The 15,889-nt window shown below is 34.8% G+C and overlaps 2 protein-coding genes across 3 annotated transcripts in view; one reads left to right on the top strand and one right to left on the bottom strand.

Annotated features, from left to right (window-relative positions):
- PSMD1 (proteasome 26S subunit, non-ATPase 1) overlaps positions 1-15,889 on the bottom strand; it is an 85,408-nt gene that overhangs the window by 41,056 nt on the left and 28,463 nt on the right. The window lies entirely within an intron of this gene.
- On the top strand, positions 1,021-13,819 carry HTR2B (5-hydroxytryptamine receptor 2B). Its single transcript, XM_081585621.1, has 3 exons — positions 1,021-1,384; positions 8,362-8,562; positions 12,328-13,819. Exons 1-3 carry the CDS (start codon positions 1,036-1,038, stop codon positions 13,209-13,211), a joined length of 1,434 nt encoding a protein of 477 aa, XP_081441747.1. The 5' UTR covers positions 1,021-1,035; the 3' UTR covers positions 13,212-13,819.

The following is a 15,889-nucleotide window of genomic DNA, read 5'->3' as shown; positions in this document are numbered from 1 at the left end:
GTTAAGAAAAAAAGAAATTACTACTTAAAAAAATAACTGGTTCAAACTTGGCATAAAGTGATAAATTCAGAAAGTATCTGTGTAGAAACATGCTTTCTTGAAAGATGAAATGAGTAAAAACAATTATTTGGATCCTAGGAATACTTTCTCCTCTTCTTTCAAACTATAAAGGAGTTCTAGAAACCTCCGTTTTTTAGAATGAGTTATAAAAATGTTTTATAAAAATGGCATTTATATGAATATTAAAATAAACTTGATCAGACCAGATCTAATTACAAATAAGGATTCCTATGCTGGTAAATCAAGGCGGGGCAGGGGGTGGGTGGTGGTGGGGGGCTTAGAGTGTTTCTAGGTAGAAGGCCAGTGTGTATGAAAAGTTCTATCTGGTGTTTGGATGTTTCTAATCTTCTGTACATATTCTAAAGTAAAGGTAAAATGACAATCAAGGGTCAGGAAACACCTGGGTTTTCACTACACCATTGAAAAAATTAATGTATCTCCCACTTCATTAATTGAAACATATCAGGCATATATATGATTATAAGAACTGGCTGTATTGTCACAAATGCACAAGAGACTTATTGAGAAGGGAGGGGCTGCTAATAAATTCAACTGCTTTTTTAAACTGGGTTTTATTAAGAAATAAAGAAAATAATGCAATTGATATATTTTATATCTAGGGAGAACTCTCTGGCATTCAAATTTAAACTCCACCACCACAAGAAAAAAAAAAAAGGAGAGAGAGAAACCAAAAAATAGTCTTTTTTTTCCCACAGCTATCAGTTTCTTTTACTAAGCCTTCCGAAACCTGAGCCTCTGCAGAACACTGACCACTCCGGCCTTACCTACAGACATGGACAGATGTACGTACACTTTCATTTTACAGAACTTGAAATTCTCTTTTTAAGGAAGAAGTCAACTTTGGCCTTGAGTATTTGGCATGGGTACAAAGCCTTAAAAAAGCAGATGACCAGCTTAGCTACTGACCATGCTGATCATTGTCCGGAATCAGATCAAATCAAAGAAAAACAGCAAATGGCTTTCTCTTTTAGAATATTTGAGCAACGCACAAGTCCCGGGCATGTTTTGCAGAGCTCATTTGACCACTTAATCTCTTCTAACTGGTCTGGATTACAGACAGAATTGATACCAGAGAAAATGAAACAGACTGGTGAGGAACAGGGAAATAAGCCGCGCTGGGCAGCTCTTCTAATACTTATGGTGATAATACCCACAATCGGTGGCAACATCCTTGTTATCCTGGCTGTTTCACTGGAGAAAAAGCTGCAGTATGCTACCAATTATTTCCTAATGTCCCTGGCAGTGGCCGACTTGCTGGTTGGATTGTTTGTGATGCCGATTGCCCTCTTAACAATAATGTTTGGTAAGTATTTCACTTTGTTCCTGCCATTGAACCACAGAACTATGATATACTATTAGAGAAATGAACACTCATTCAGGGTTTAAATATGAATTTGGACTATTTAAAGATACAGGGAGTAAACAGTCCCTAATTTTTCATCATTTTCTATGGTTGATAATCAGTTTTAAAGAGCAAAAAATAATTTCTTAAACAATTCTACTCCTTCTCAGTCACCTAAAAAAATCATTAAAAAGTCATCCAAGTTAGCAATATTCATATATTCTGAATATATTACCTAAAACTTATTGTGAAGAACAGACAACTCTATACTTTATCCCATTACTAGCACTTTTTTTCCTTGATAAAGCAATAGCTAGAACACTACTGTGACAGTTAATGTGCTGGGTTAATTATTAATAATAAGGTCTCTGAATCACCAAATGCCAATATAAATCTCTAAACTCAAATTTCAATTGGAATTGTTCTGAAAAGTCTTGCTATAGCTCTTTATAGTTTGTGTACTTAAACTAAGGTGTTAACACATGTGTCGTGTTAACAAAAAATTATGTTTAGTTGCTGAAGGAATGGTCTGGCTCAGAAAATCCCAAGAGATGATCCATCTGTTTAATTTTTATGATTTCTGACCATTCATGTCCTTGATGTATGTTAGAGGAATAAGACCTCTGAGCTATTAAAATAAATGACCAAAGTTTGAGTTATTACAATAATTTAAAACATAATTAGAACTAAAATTTTAGTTTGTCACAATAAAAAAGAAAATGATATTTAAATGATGCAAGTAGTTTATGATTCATGCATATCATCTCTAGTTATATAATTTGGGTAAATACAATTCTGATGATGAATTATGAAGGCTCTCAAGAATCAGCATTAAAAGGACATATAACTTATTTAATGCTTGACATAAATTGATAGTCCATTCATTAACTGCTGAAGAAGATGATTATTTATAGCAAGTAGAGCTTTTTAGAATTGCTTATATGGTGAAGATAAAAATATTTCATGTTATAGAAGTAAAATTTATTAACTAGGATTAGACTGCATATTTGATTGTATTCAGGTTAAATGTTACATTTTTATAAGTAATTACAGAAAGGTATCTAATATTAATACTTGATCCTTCAAATACAATCAGATGGTGACAGGCTAAAACTTCCCATTCTTAGCTAGGTGTTAAATTCTTTGGTGGGACAAATAGTAACGTCTTTTCTGCTTTAAAAGACTCTCTCATCATTAGTATTGTCTATCTATTCCCTCTCTTGTAAGTCTGTAAAAATCTAGTGCAACACACAACCATGGAAAATGATTGAGAAATCTACTCTATAGGAGAGCCTAAACAATCTTAATTCTGAATAAAGTTTAAAAGAAGTAAATGAGGATTATGTAGGAACATTTATGCATATTTGGTAAAGATTGTACAGGCACCAATTCAAATTCTTATCTCCATGTGCACAATAGTTTAATGTGTGAAGTTACTCTTTAAATTGTGCTTTGTTAGGCATACAGAAAATGTTAAAATGCTCATCCCAACTACAACAAAATTTAATTGACATGTTATATTGAATAAAGGAGATTGAAATGTATTTTAACTTTAAAATACATGAGTTCATAAATATCAATCATCTGTTAGTATTTGCAAAATACTGTTGTAGACACTTAACCAACAGTTAAACAGTTTAGGAATCTTAAAAGGCAAAGCTTCATGGTATTAACGTAAGCTGATAAACAAAATACAAAAGCAGGTAACAGTGATAATTCCATGTATTTCACAGGAAAACAGCAGGCATGCAGCAGCTGAAAACTAAGTTCATATTTAAATATTCGGGGCCCAAGATATTATTAGCTATAAGAGCAGAAAACCCAAAATATTTTAACATACAATACGTAGAACATCATCCTGTCTATGTTCAAAAAATTATTATATATACACACTTTTAACTTCATTTTGTTCTTTCAAATGTAAATTTTTAATTACAAAGTAAACTTTCATAGCTCAAAACATTTCTGCTATCAGTAATTAAGCTGCATACAAAGGTTAGTAGATTTTTAAAAATAAGCTAAACTGGGAACCACTATTTAAAATATTACTGCATTAATTCATTATTGAAAACATTCTACTTCCATGAGAAAATGTATGAGAAAATGCATGTTGCCCTCTTAAAAGCTTCAAAAGGATGCATTCATAAACTTGGAACTGCACATATTGTAAATGGGGACCTGAGTTCAAATACTGTGATTTTTTTAATAGCCTTTCATGTGTTAACTAAATCAATGCATTTATAAGAATTTCTGTAACTTTAAAATGCAGGAGTAGATTTTGTGCAATTTGCTTTCATTATAGGGAAAATCTTCAGAATTTCTGAAGTCTGTACAAACAAAAGTATCCCTGGTTATGAAAATTAAAAAAAATTAACTACCACTATTAGTGACAGGAGTTATTTCAGTTATCTTAGGGAAATTTAAAGAAAGTAACACTGAAACTTTACATTCTAACAAAATTAAATCAAAAATAAAAGGACAGCACCTACAATTAGTCTATGTCATCAAGAAGCCAAGTTTGTGGTTTAAAAATTCAAGTTTCTGTACCAGCTAAAAAGAAAGCCAAACAAACAAACAACTCACCCAAAAGAAAACAAAACAAAAAAGGCATGGCAATGCACATAGGTTATTTATGCTTTTTAGTCACATTCGATATAAATAGTTAAAATTCAACTTTAGTAAAAGGCATACTTTCATGACAAATTTAGTTAAAAGTTGAACAGTTAAACATGTTCTCATGCCCTTTTTCTGAAGTAGAGTTTTCATTTTAATTGGATGCATTTTGCTACCGCAGGCAGGAAGACAAACACTGATTTTACACTGATGATATGGCTCATTGTTTATAAGTGGGAGGGTTTTAATGACTGGATTAGTTGGCTAGTTTCTGCCAAACAATAATAGTAACAAGAACTAATATTTACTGGGTGTTTTCTGTATGCCAGATGTTGTTCTAAACACTTCACACGTATCACTGTATTTAATCCTCAAAACAGCTCTATAAAATGGTATTATTGTCATCCTCATTTTACAAGGAAGGACATAGGAATAAATAAGTGATATGATCTGAACCTAGGAGAACTAATTCTAGAATTCACACTCTTAACCTCTTTTACTCTGCTTTCTCAAATGAAATGAGAAATTGTATCAACCAAAACTGTTGTATTTGGCAAGCAGGCAACATTTTAATCTTAAATGTAAATGTTTTCTTTCTTCTATAATAGTTTTTATTAAAAAAATAGAGCCTCAGAAATTAATTTAAGTATCTGATAACTTATTTCCCTTAGATTCTCAGATACACTTTTTTGTTTATGTAAATCTTAACTTTCATTTTAAATAATACATTACATCCTTATGGAAATAAGTTAGACATAATACATCACAACAAATAAATGAAATTATAAATCTGTAAAATCTTTTCCAGTTACTCTGAGTAGTAACAAACTTTTCTGACCTCGAGCCTATCAAATTAATACTAACTGAGAAGACAATTTTAGAATGAAAATATCTGGACTAGGCAAAGTCTTTTTATAAACTGAGAATGTCTAGAGATGTTTTTAACTTGCATAAATTATTATATTACATTAATTCTACTTAGGCAATTATTTTGGCTTTGTATAAAAGATTTCTATAATTTAATCCATTCATCTGTTACTTTTGTTAGTTTCATAAAAACAGCCTATTCACTAGTATTTCATGAAACCTGGAATCATAAAGGTTAAACAAAAAGATCTATCACTTTAATCCTAAATCTCAGCCTCTTTCTTCAAGAAAATTCTCTATCACACTTCAACATTTCTACTGTTATCGATTAAGAAAGCACTGACTAAAGCAATAAAATTCTAATGATCTGCATTAATTTTAGTAACCCCTTTCTGCTCCAAAATTGTAGAGTTTATAAATTCATTTTGCTGGAAAACGAAGCTAACATGGCTTCATAGGCTTAGCTAAAATCAACACTAAAGAGCTTTCCTTCTTAGTTCACAATCAGAGTATGTAGGTCAAACAGTTCAATTCCAGAGAAATGTGCTTTTAATATGAGAGTTCTATTGTGGCCTGCTGCTCACAGCTACTAGATTTCTGACCAGAATTTTCCAGATGTTAACTGAAAAGAATACAATCCAAAATTAGAATAGCTAAACAGGCAAGTGTAAATTATTAGCAACCCACTTTAAAAGATAGAGAGCAGGCATTTTAAAAGAGGAAGCCTAAGACATAAGACCTTAATTATCAGAATCTCTGGCTGTAGCTCTAGATTTGAGTATTTTTCTATTTGCTGTTCAGTTCTAAACGTGAACTTCAGGACAGTTTAAAATGCAGCCTCACTTTAAGTAGTTTCCACTGCAAAACTATCTCCGTCATATACGATTCTTTTCGCTCTACTTAGGCCATTAGTTTCCTTAAGTTCAGGTCAAAGAAGACACTGCTGCCTTTGACTGCTCAAGGTCCTTTCCCGCTAGTTAAAAAGAAAACTGAACACCACAGCTAAGAGGGAGAAAATCTAACTATTAGATTCTTCCTAAACACAAGTATCTCTGCCATATTTTATTTATTTTGAGCAGTCTCCCATTAAGTTCTTTTTTATGAGGAATTCTGAGTGCCTATCCTAGGCCAGCAAACTCAATAAACAACCTTTTCAAGAAAGCAGTGCTTCTCAAACACTAATCTGCATACAAATCACCTAAGGTATTTCCTTCAATTGCAGTCTGATTCAGCAGGTAGGGATGAGGCCCAAGAGCCTGCAGTTCTAAAAAGTTCCCAGGTGATGCTGATCCTTGCAGATCTGAAGAGCATATCTTGAGTAGCAAGATCCTAAAGAACACTTTCAATTAACATTTAAATTTTAGTAAATTTTGATAAATAAATGCTCCCTCTCACATTTAAAGACTTAACTGTACCTGATTTTATCCATCTGCAAAATCAGTGATACAATCTCTAAGGTCTCTTCCAGCTCAGTGACTAAATTTTATCATCTCCATCCCTTATCCCCACCCCAATTCAATGAAGTACGAAAAGCCTGATTAAAGTAATTTACTTAAAAGTATGAATTCCTCCCTCCATCTGATGCTTTAAAGCCTTTTTAAAGAATCTGCTGAAGATGGAACCAAGTACAAAGGAATCATTTATTCTTTTTCCATTAAAAAAAATCTCATACTGATTTAAAAAATATTTTAATATTCCTGTTAGGAATGCTACATACCAACTGCGGAAGCAGAAGGCACCAATGGGAGTATTTGTCAGCTTTGCTAGCTTTTTTTGTGAAATATCCAAATATTTTTCACTGAGATCCTACTTGATTCTTAAAAAAAAATACATATTCAAGTCTATCTAAAACATCTTTCCCTAAATTATAGTTCTATTTTTTTTTTTGGTGGGGTGGGGGTGGGGTGGGGTCTGGAATACTAACCTCTCTCCACCCCTCAGGATTCCTGAATTTAAACAGTTTACAACTAAAGGGTCTCTTGGTGCTCTGAAATCCTGAGATAATCTTCATTCCCCCTCCAATTACCTCAATCATTTTATACCTATCAAAGTCAGATACACTTGCAAAAACCAGGAAAAGCAGTTTACATTTCATCAGTGGACATACAACAATTAAACCCTAAAAAAGGTTTAGATAATCTCATATGGATGGCATTTGTTCTACACAGAAGCAATGTGCTTTTATAGGAAGTTCTAAAATTTGTGTATTTATAAAATGGATTCTAACTGAAATACTCTAGAGCAAATGCTGTAATAAATTTTAGTTGTTTTAAAACTGCAAAAAAATACAGTAGTGAGTATATATGTACAATGCTGCTGCTGCTGCTGCTAAGTCGCTTCAGTGGTGTCCGACTCCGCGCAACCCCATAGACGGCAGCTCACCAGGCTCCGACGTCCCTGGGATTCTCCAGGCAAGAACACTGGAGTGGGTTGCCATTTCCTTCTCCAATGCATGAAAGTGAAAAGTGAAAGTGAAGTCGCTCAGTCGCGTCCGTCCAACTCTTCGAGATCCCATGGACTGCAGCCTACCAGGCTCCTCTGTCCATGGGATTTTCCAGGCAAGAGTACTGGAGTGGGTTGCCATTGCCTTCCCTATATGTACAATGCACAGTCTATCAAATTCATATATGTATGGATACTCTTCTAAGTAAGTTTATTGGAAAACTATGTAGAATATTCAATAGCATACCCTAAACCTGAAATTAAAAAAAAAAAATTTAATATTCTAAAGTGTTTAAGACTGTAAGAGGTATAGAATAAATGCTTTTTAAATAAAAGTTTGTTAAATAAAAATCTGTATTATATCTCAAGTGCTTAGAGTGAAGGATGGACTTTTGGAAGGGTAACAATCTACTTTTCTCTGGAATAATCTAAAGCCATTCCTTTTGCAAACTTTACTTCAGAACTATTTCTGTCAAAAGGAAAACTCAAGTCATTCCACTTAGTTATTTCACCAAATTAGAGTTTGCTATAAACAAGGTTCATGCTGCTAGTTAATGCTAGGAATGAGCCCAAATTCCAGGCCTGAGATTCCCATGCTAATATTCTTTTTGCCACATTACACTGCTTCCTCTATCTAGCAAAAGGTGTTTTTTGTTTTTTGTTTTTTAAAATAGCAGCTTAAAAATAAATTTTATCTGAATAGCAAAATTAAGCTGTAACACTATATACATTTTTTAAAAAATCACAGAAGAAATAGAAAAAAGAGCAAAGGTCAAAATAATGCTAAAAATGCTAAACTGATTTAGAAAGAGTTGTAATTACTATACAAAACAAAATCTATTTAAAAGGTACCATCTACAGAAATGTATATATTGTCAACTTCATTATCTGAAGTCTTTTTGGAAGTTTAGTCGTAAAATTTCAGATGTATATTAAAAAAGGTTAAAAAATATGTATCAGTTAAAAAAGAAACAAAACTGCAGGAGAATATGTTTTTGTTTTTTTCTTTCTTTCAGAGGCTACATGGCCCCTCCCACTCGTTCTATGCCCTGCCTGGTTATTTCTTGATGTTCTTTTTTCTACCGCATCCATCCTGCATCTCTGCGCCATTTCAGTGGATCGTTACATAGCCATCAAAAAGCCAATCCAGGCCAATCAATATAACTCACGAGCTACAGCATTCATCAAGATTATAGTGGTGTGGTTAATTTCAATAGGTATGTGGGGAATGTCAGGGTGTGGGGTGGTGTATACAGGCCTTTGGTTCCTTTTGGCTAGGAGATCATCAGGCCTGATAGACAGTGATACAGCAATACAAACTCCTAATAACATTACATTCATCATACAGCTTCTAAACCATTCTATCAGAAAAAGGGTGAAAAAGCAGAAAAGTTCATGAGTTGATGTTGACATGCAAGAAGACTAAATCTGAAAAAGTTTTCATATTTGTCAACCAATCATTAAGGCCTAGGTAGCATACAGAATCCTGAAATTTTATTAAAATAACACCAAAAAATGACATGCAACTTAAATCACACCTAAGAAAATAAATAGGAAATGAGAAAAAAGAATCAAACATTTTATGTTGATATCAAAGTTCATATAGTCACCTTGGAAATTAATATGTATATAGACTAGACACATTAGTGTCTGTTTAAGTGTTTTGAACACGTTTATAAATTTTTTTTGGCCATACTGCATGGCATGTGAGATCTTAGATTCCCAACCACAGGGATTGAACCTGTACCCCTTGCAGTGGAAGTGTGGAGTCTTAACCACTGGACCACCAAGGAAGTCCTTGAACGTGTTTAATTAGAAATGTTAAGAGAGATACAAATGATGTTCAGAAATAATTTTTAGAAGAAATTATATTTCTTAACTGTTTTATGCCTCTGTGCCCATCTTTAATACTCAAAGATAGCTGCTATATTAGAGTATCTGAGCATGAAGTAAAGCATAAATGGTAACTCAAATCTTTTATGAGTTAATATCACAAAAACAAACAAATTCACAACAGTTACTATGATCATTAACAGTTTGACCAGTACGTTCACTTCCTCCTAGTAAGGAAAATTCAAAGAGGAAAAAAATCAAGAGAGACTTGAAATAATCAAGAGAGACTTGAAATGCTAGAAAGAAATCAAGTAAAGATGTGACTTCTCTCTCTAATGAGAAAAGAAAAAGACACTGGGGGTTAGGGAAAAAAAACAAGAAAGCAAGACATTGAAAATGACCTACTACTCTTGGAATAAAAATACCAAGGCCAACCCTCTTTTGAACAGTTTGGAGGTTAAAGTAAGGAGTGTTAACTACTCTGGCTTGGGAAGACATTAAGAGTCAAGTAGAAGTCTTTATTTATCTGCAAGCAGTGAGAAAAAGCTAACTTTGGGGAAAGAGGCTGATTGATAGAACAGAAGAGGCCCCTAAAAAAGAAGCTACAGAAAGGGCATCAGAGATAATGGGTGACAACTGCCAAAATTTAAAGTGGAGAGAAGGAAAACTAAAGTTCATGTCAAAAACCCCATATCTTTTTGGAAAGCTCAGGGCAATGAGAGAGAAGGAAAGGGAAACAGTGTGTGTTGCAGTAGGGTGGAAGCGAGGGGTGGAATGGGGGACAGGGCAAAGGTGGAGGGAAAACAGGAGAAATGGCTCCTTAAGAATTAAAACATTTGAAACTGAAATATATATTCAAGCCAATATACAGCCTGTTGGTAGAAGTTGTACCTCGATTAAGCCTGGATGACATGAATTTATATTGATAAAACTGATCCAATTTATAGAGTACTTCTATGTTAGACACTAAGAATACAAAAATAAATAAGAAAAAGAATCTTTTCACTCAGGAAGATGGTCTAATAGTAAGTACTAAGTATACAGGAAGAAAAGAATAAAAAGATGACCTCAGATTTACAGCTTACAAGAGATCTTACAAACCTATTTTTTCCTTCTATAGATGAGAAAAGAAACCTAGAGGTTTTAAATAGTTGGCTTAAAGACTTACGGTTTTTAGCACAAAGGCCAAGATCAATGCCATTTTCATTTCATCACACTCTATGCTGTAGAACCAATGACAATTTAACAACTTTGTAAAAGAAAAGGCAGATAATGATGTTAGTTCAGTTTTTAAACTCTGTAAAGCACTGAAAAGAGCTCACTTTCTTCTTCTGGATTTACAGTTATCCCAGGTAATACCTGACAATAGTAAGGAATGAAAGGAGAGTAACAGGGTAAGGTATAAAAAAATACCAGAGAAAACAAATGTTACTGACCAACAAGTTGGTTGAGAAGGTAACGTGAGCCTTGATGGGAGTTAATGGAATGTGGGAAAAAGAGAAGGATGAACTCGAGGTCAAGATAACTGAAAAGAAGTTCTACAGTAATGAAGAGCAGCAGGACAAGAAAGTGAAATAACAGTTCATGATTTTAGATATGGGATAATTTTAAGTGGACTTATGGATGGTTTCAGGAATGCAAACAAATAACTGGAGGTGAAGAGTTCAAGAAATACAAACTTAGGTGTTAGAAGAGTCATCAATGGGATGAAATTATGGAAGATGATAGCAATGGAACAGGGGATAGAAAACTATAGCAAAGGGCTAAAACCATTAAGGAAGACAGACAATATGCCCTCGAGGTTGGTAGAGGATCTAGATGAAGAACAGTATAAGCTTACACAGGCTTTGAAAGAGAAATGCTTTTGGGGGAGGTGGGGGGTGGGGTGGGGAGGAGAACAGTGTAATGGTTACTGGAAGTAATAGGACAGAAGGACCAGCGAAATTCTTCTGCAAAGGGCAAGATTGTAAATATTTTGGTCTTACAGATTCTGTATGAGTTCTGTCAAAACTACTCAGCTCAGCAGCAGTAGAACAAAAGCAGCCACAGACCATATATTAACCAAGGGTATGGCTGTGTTCCAATAATATTTTATTTACAAAAATGGAAGGCAGGCCAGATTTGGCCGTTGAGCCACAGTTTGTTGACCCCTAGTGTAGAACAGAAAGTATACAGATCATCTTTCTGGTGGTGTACCTGAGAAAAAGCAGACAAAGCAGCAGCCTCCATTAGAAAGGGTTTGAGGAATATATTCTTGTCAAGGTCTCTATGCTACAATAAAAAGGTGATGTAGATGACAGGAATATGTTCAGATTCAGAGAAGTGAATTCTTCTATGATACCTCAAGAATCCTAGAGGTGTCTAAAGATCAATTAACTCAGACTTACTTTAAAATATCTGCTGTTTCAAAGGGAAAGGATTAGGGCCAACCCTTGTGTTCTCTTCCTAATAAGCTATTTCACTAATAAGCAAGATCATATTTAAATACCTACTTCATAATATTTAAAGTATAAGAAAATTAGCATGAAATATATTTCTTTCACTTCTATTGGAGGAAAATGCAATCTTGAAAATAAATTTCATGATCCACAAACTCTTAAGTAGCATTTAGTAAAAAACAATGAACCCTTAGTTTTCCCTAAGAAGTCAGAGAAAAAAAGTTAAAAGACATTCAAAAATATCGAAAGATAAACTGTCTGTTAAATGAAACTGTGTAACTTCAGAAACATAGGTATCAACTCAGAACTAAGATATTGCATGAATGTATTCTTAAGTCATTTGAGTTCTATCACATTGGATATTAAGATAAAAGCAGCTTCTCTCCCATATTCCTTTCTTTAACCTGAGATAGCTCAAGAAACAAATAGATACTGAGAAGTGGAGAATAAATGAAGACATTCTCTATATCATGGATACAATATAGTTTTAGGGACGCTTTAATTATAAAACTGAAACCACTAACGAGTCTCTTTAAAAACAGCAGGTTTGCCTACTTAGATTCTGTTTGTCAAATCTTCCATTGATTAAGTGCTTTGATTCTGCCTTGTGGGTACCAGGAATTAACATATACTAATAGTGAAATGTCAGTAAGACAAACTTTAAAAGGACCTAACCAAAGGTCATAACTCAGTTTATCTTGTTTTCCTTAGGCATTGCCCTTCCAGTTCCTATTAAAGGGATAGAAACTGATGTGGTTAACCCAAGCAACATCACCTGTGGGCTGACAAAGGATCGTTTTGGCAGTTTCATGCTCTTTGGCTCACTGGCTTCCTTCTTCACACCTCTGGCCATCATGATTGTTACCTACTTTCTCACTATCCATGCTTTACAGAAGAAAGCTTACTTGGTCAAAAACAAGCCACCTCAACGCCTAACGTGGCTGACTGTGTCCACAGTTTTCCAAAGGGATGGAACACCTTGTTCATCACCAGAAAAAGTGGCAATGCTGGATGGTTTTCTCAAGGACAAAACTCTGCCCAATGCAAGTGATGACATACTTATGCGAAGAATGTCCACAGTAGGAAAAAAGTCAGTGCAGACCACTTCCAATGAACAGAGAGCGTCAAAGGTTCTCGGGATTGTATTTTTCCTTTTTTTACTTATGTGGTGCCCCTTTTTTATTACAAATGTAACTTCAGTTTTATGTGACTCGTGCAACCAGACAACTCTCAACATGCTCCTGGAGATATTTGTGTGGATAGGCTATGTTTCCTCAGGGGTGAATCCTCTGGTCTACACTCTCTTCAACAAGACATTTCGGGATGCATTTGGCCGGTACCTCACCTGCAATTACCGAGCCCCCACATCAGTAAAAACCCTTGGAAAATGCTCCAGTAATATCTACTTCCGGAATCCAATGGCAGAGAACTCTATATTTTTTATGAAACATGGAATGCGAAATCCTGCCATGTACCAGAGCCCAATGAGGCTCCGAGGTTCAACCATTCAGTCTTCATCCATCATTTTACTAGATACACTTCTCCTCACCGAAAATGAAGGTGACAAAACTGAAGAGCAAATCAGTTATGTATAGCAGTAATGGCACAATTTTAATATAATGATGAGTAAGATGATGAGGAAAATATAAATATACCAAGAATTATATAAAGAACTTTATACCACGTATCAAAAATCATCTCTTTAAATTAAGAATTATGTATTAAGATTATCCAATTTTCTTTATTTTGGCAAAATTATTCTATTATTTATAAAAAAAATCATTTTTGTATAGTTGAAAATTAAAACAATCCAGCATACTGGTTAAATGTTAAGATAGTCAAATGAAATAAAATTAATACATCAATAAAACAATGTCACCATAAGGATTTATTTAGTTCCTAACTGCACACAAAGCTATGCCAAGAATGAAATAAACAAAACAAACAAGCATTAGCCTTGTCTTCAAGGCCTTAAAAGCATAAGGCATAACACAGAACAACAGTGTTAAGAGGTCTAAAAATAAGAGTACAAAATATGATCACATCTGAAGATAAGCTAAGATTGCCATTTACACTTTGGCTTAGTTAAATGTGGGCTTCCTGGTGCTTCCCATGGTAAACAATCTGCCTGCAACGCAGGAGACCCGGGTTAGATCCCTGGGTCGGGAAGATCCCCTGGAGAAGGGAATGGCTACCCACTCCAGTATTCTTGCCTGGAGAATTCCATGGACGGAGGAGCCTGGTGGGCTACAGACCATGGGGCCACAAAGAGTAGGACATGACTATCACTTTCACTTTCAGTTTAGTTAAATGAAGCCGCAATTTTGCACTGATCAGGAAACTGTTTTGATGAAAGGGGGTAGGGAGGAGAGTAGCTGGATATCACACAAAAGAACAGGATCTTGGAATTACAGCTGTTTGTTAAATGGCTCATACCAGTCATTTACTGAGCAGAGGCAGGTTTACTAGAGGAAGAAAAAGCAAATGAAAACAGTCTTGGGTACATGAACCTTATGTTTCTCAAAGAGTATGTGCAAACTGGAGGCATGGGACTTTAATCCAGGAACCTAAACTTTAATGAATCTGTAAATAAGATCATGGCTGCCCAAGTTTGCTCAAAGAGTTGGTTGAACATCTGGCACAGAATTTTTTATTCATCCATTTGTTATTTTACTTTGCACTGCTAGATGTGGAATAAATCCAATCTGTGTCATTTACTGCTGCTGCTGCTAAGTCGCTTCAGTCGTGTCCGACTCTGTGCGACCCCATAGACGGCAGCCCACCAGGCTCCCCCGTCCCTGGGATTCTCCAGGCAAGAACACTGGAGTGGGTTGCCATTTCCTTCTCCAATGCATGAAAGTGAAAAGTGAAAGTGAAGTCGCTCAATCGTGTCCGACTCTTAGCGACCCCCTGGACTGCAGCCCACCAGGCCCCTCCGTCCATGGGATTTTCCAGGCAAGAGTACTGGAGCGGGGTGCCATCGCCTTCTCCAATTGTCATTTACTAGTTATTAATAATTTGAGAACTTGGTTTTAACTGCAGTACCTTAGACAAGTTGATTACATTTAATTTTCTTCATCCATGAAGTTTTAGACAAAAGCATTTCTAACATCTTTTCTAGTTTCTACTTCTTATAAGAATCATATTATGAAGGAAACACACACACACCAAAACCCTGAATGGCCTTTTAGAAATAAAAAGCACATAATTCATTAGCTGGATTTGAGTATCCTTGGTAGTAGCCTTGGTGGTAGAGATCTTAGCAAACCTAATAGCAGCTCAGGGAAGACATCTGCTGCTGAAACTGGGAATTGAGCACATGTGTGAGCTACAGTAAATACAAGGGCAGAAACGAATTTTGTTAACTAGAGATCAAAGCACGGTCAGGTTAAAAAGGGAAAAAAACAGTTTTCATGAAAGCTCAACTTCCTGTGTGGCAGAATATACATACGAGGTGACTGAGTTATATGATATAAAATATAAGGTGAATAATAGGAAGAATTAGTAGCTGACAATGATAAATAAAGGAAGAGACCCTGATGAGTAAGATTCTTTATACAGGCCAATAGTTACTAAGGGTACACCTAAAAGAATATATTTCTCATATGAAAATTATCTTCTCATAAAAACCCTCCCTGAAAGGCAAAAATAAAACCATTTATTATTATTTTTTTTTTATTTTTGTTTTTCAATTGTGTCTAAACTTAGAGCAAAAACAAGGAAAGGTTAGCATCACAGGTTGGCTAGAATGATATGCCAAAGACAACAGGAAGGAAACAGAACTACTCAGCTTCTATTGTGCTTCCATCTTTTGCCTCAAGAGAATGATTTTTAGACCAGAAAAAGTAATGTTGTTAAAACTGATCAAAATGTAAAACAGGTTAAGAGACTGGCTACCTTAAATGGGTTCAAGTCTCTAAGCTAAATGAATCACATCTCTGAAATAGAACCTGTGAATATAATTATAGAACCATTGTTGACAAATCTGAGGAAAAACAAAAAATAGCAAAGGTACAAAAGGACTGTAAGTGGCAGATATCCCAACATTCAAAAAGAGAAAAAAGGGACGGGAATCAAGAAATGTAAACTGTGGAGTCTGTTGTAGATCTTCTGAAAAAACGTGGAATAGCTTAATACAAATAGGTTTTATCAGATCTTAGAAATCAATGAACACCTGATACTTCTATCAATTTACTAAAAATAGTAATAACCAGTTAACCACATACTCTGTTTTAGAGGTACCAGACTAGTCGTTTAGTCACTAAGTTGTGTC

Source organism: Giraffa tippelskirchi, chromosome 3 (assembly GCF_054371585.1).
Source record: "Giraffa tippelskirchi isolate mGirTip1 chromosome 3, T2T-mGirTip1v1.2.pri, whole genome shotgun sequence".
NCBI lineage: Eukaryota > Metazoa > Chordata > Mammalia > Artiodactyla > Giraffidae > Giraffa > Giraffa tippelskirchi.
This window is presented reverse-complemented; position numbering and strand designations above follow the sequence as displayed.

Coding starts and splice junctions, on each gene's coding strand:
- HTR2B (XM_081585621.1), top strand. CDS start 1,036: ATGGCTTTCTCTTTTAGAATATTTGAGCAACGCACAAGTCCCGGGCAT. Junction 1,385..8,361: donor CCTCTTAACAATAATGTTTG/GTAAGTATTTCA, acceptor TCTTTCTTTCAG/AGGCTACATGGCCCCTCCCA. Junction 8,563..12,327: donor GGTGTGGTTAATTTCAATAG/GTATGTGGGGAA, acceptor TGTTTTCCTTAG/GCATTGCCCTTCCAGTTCCT.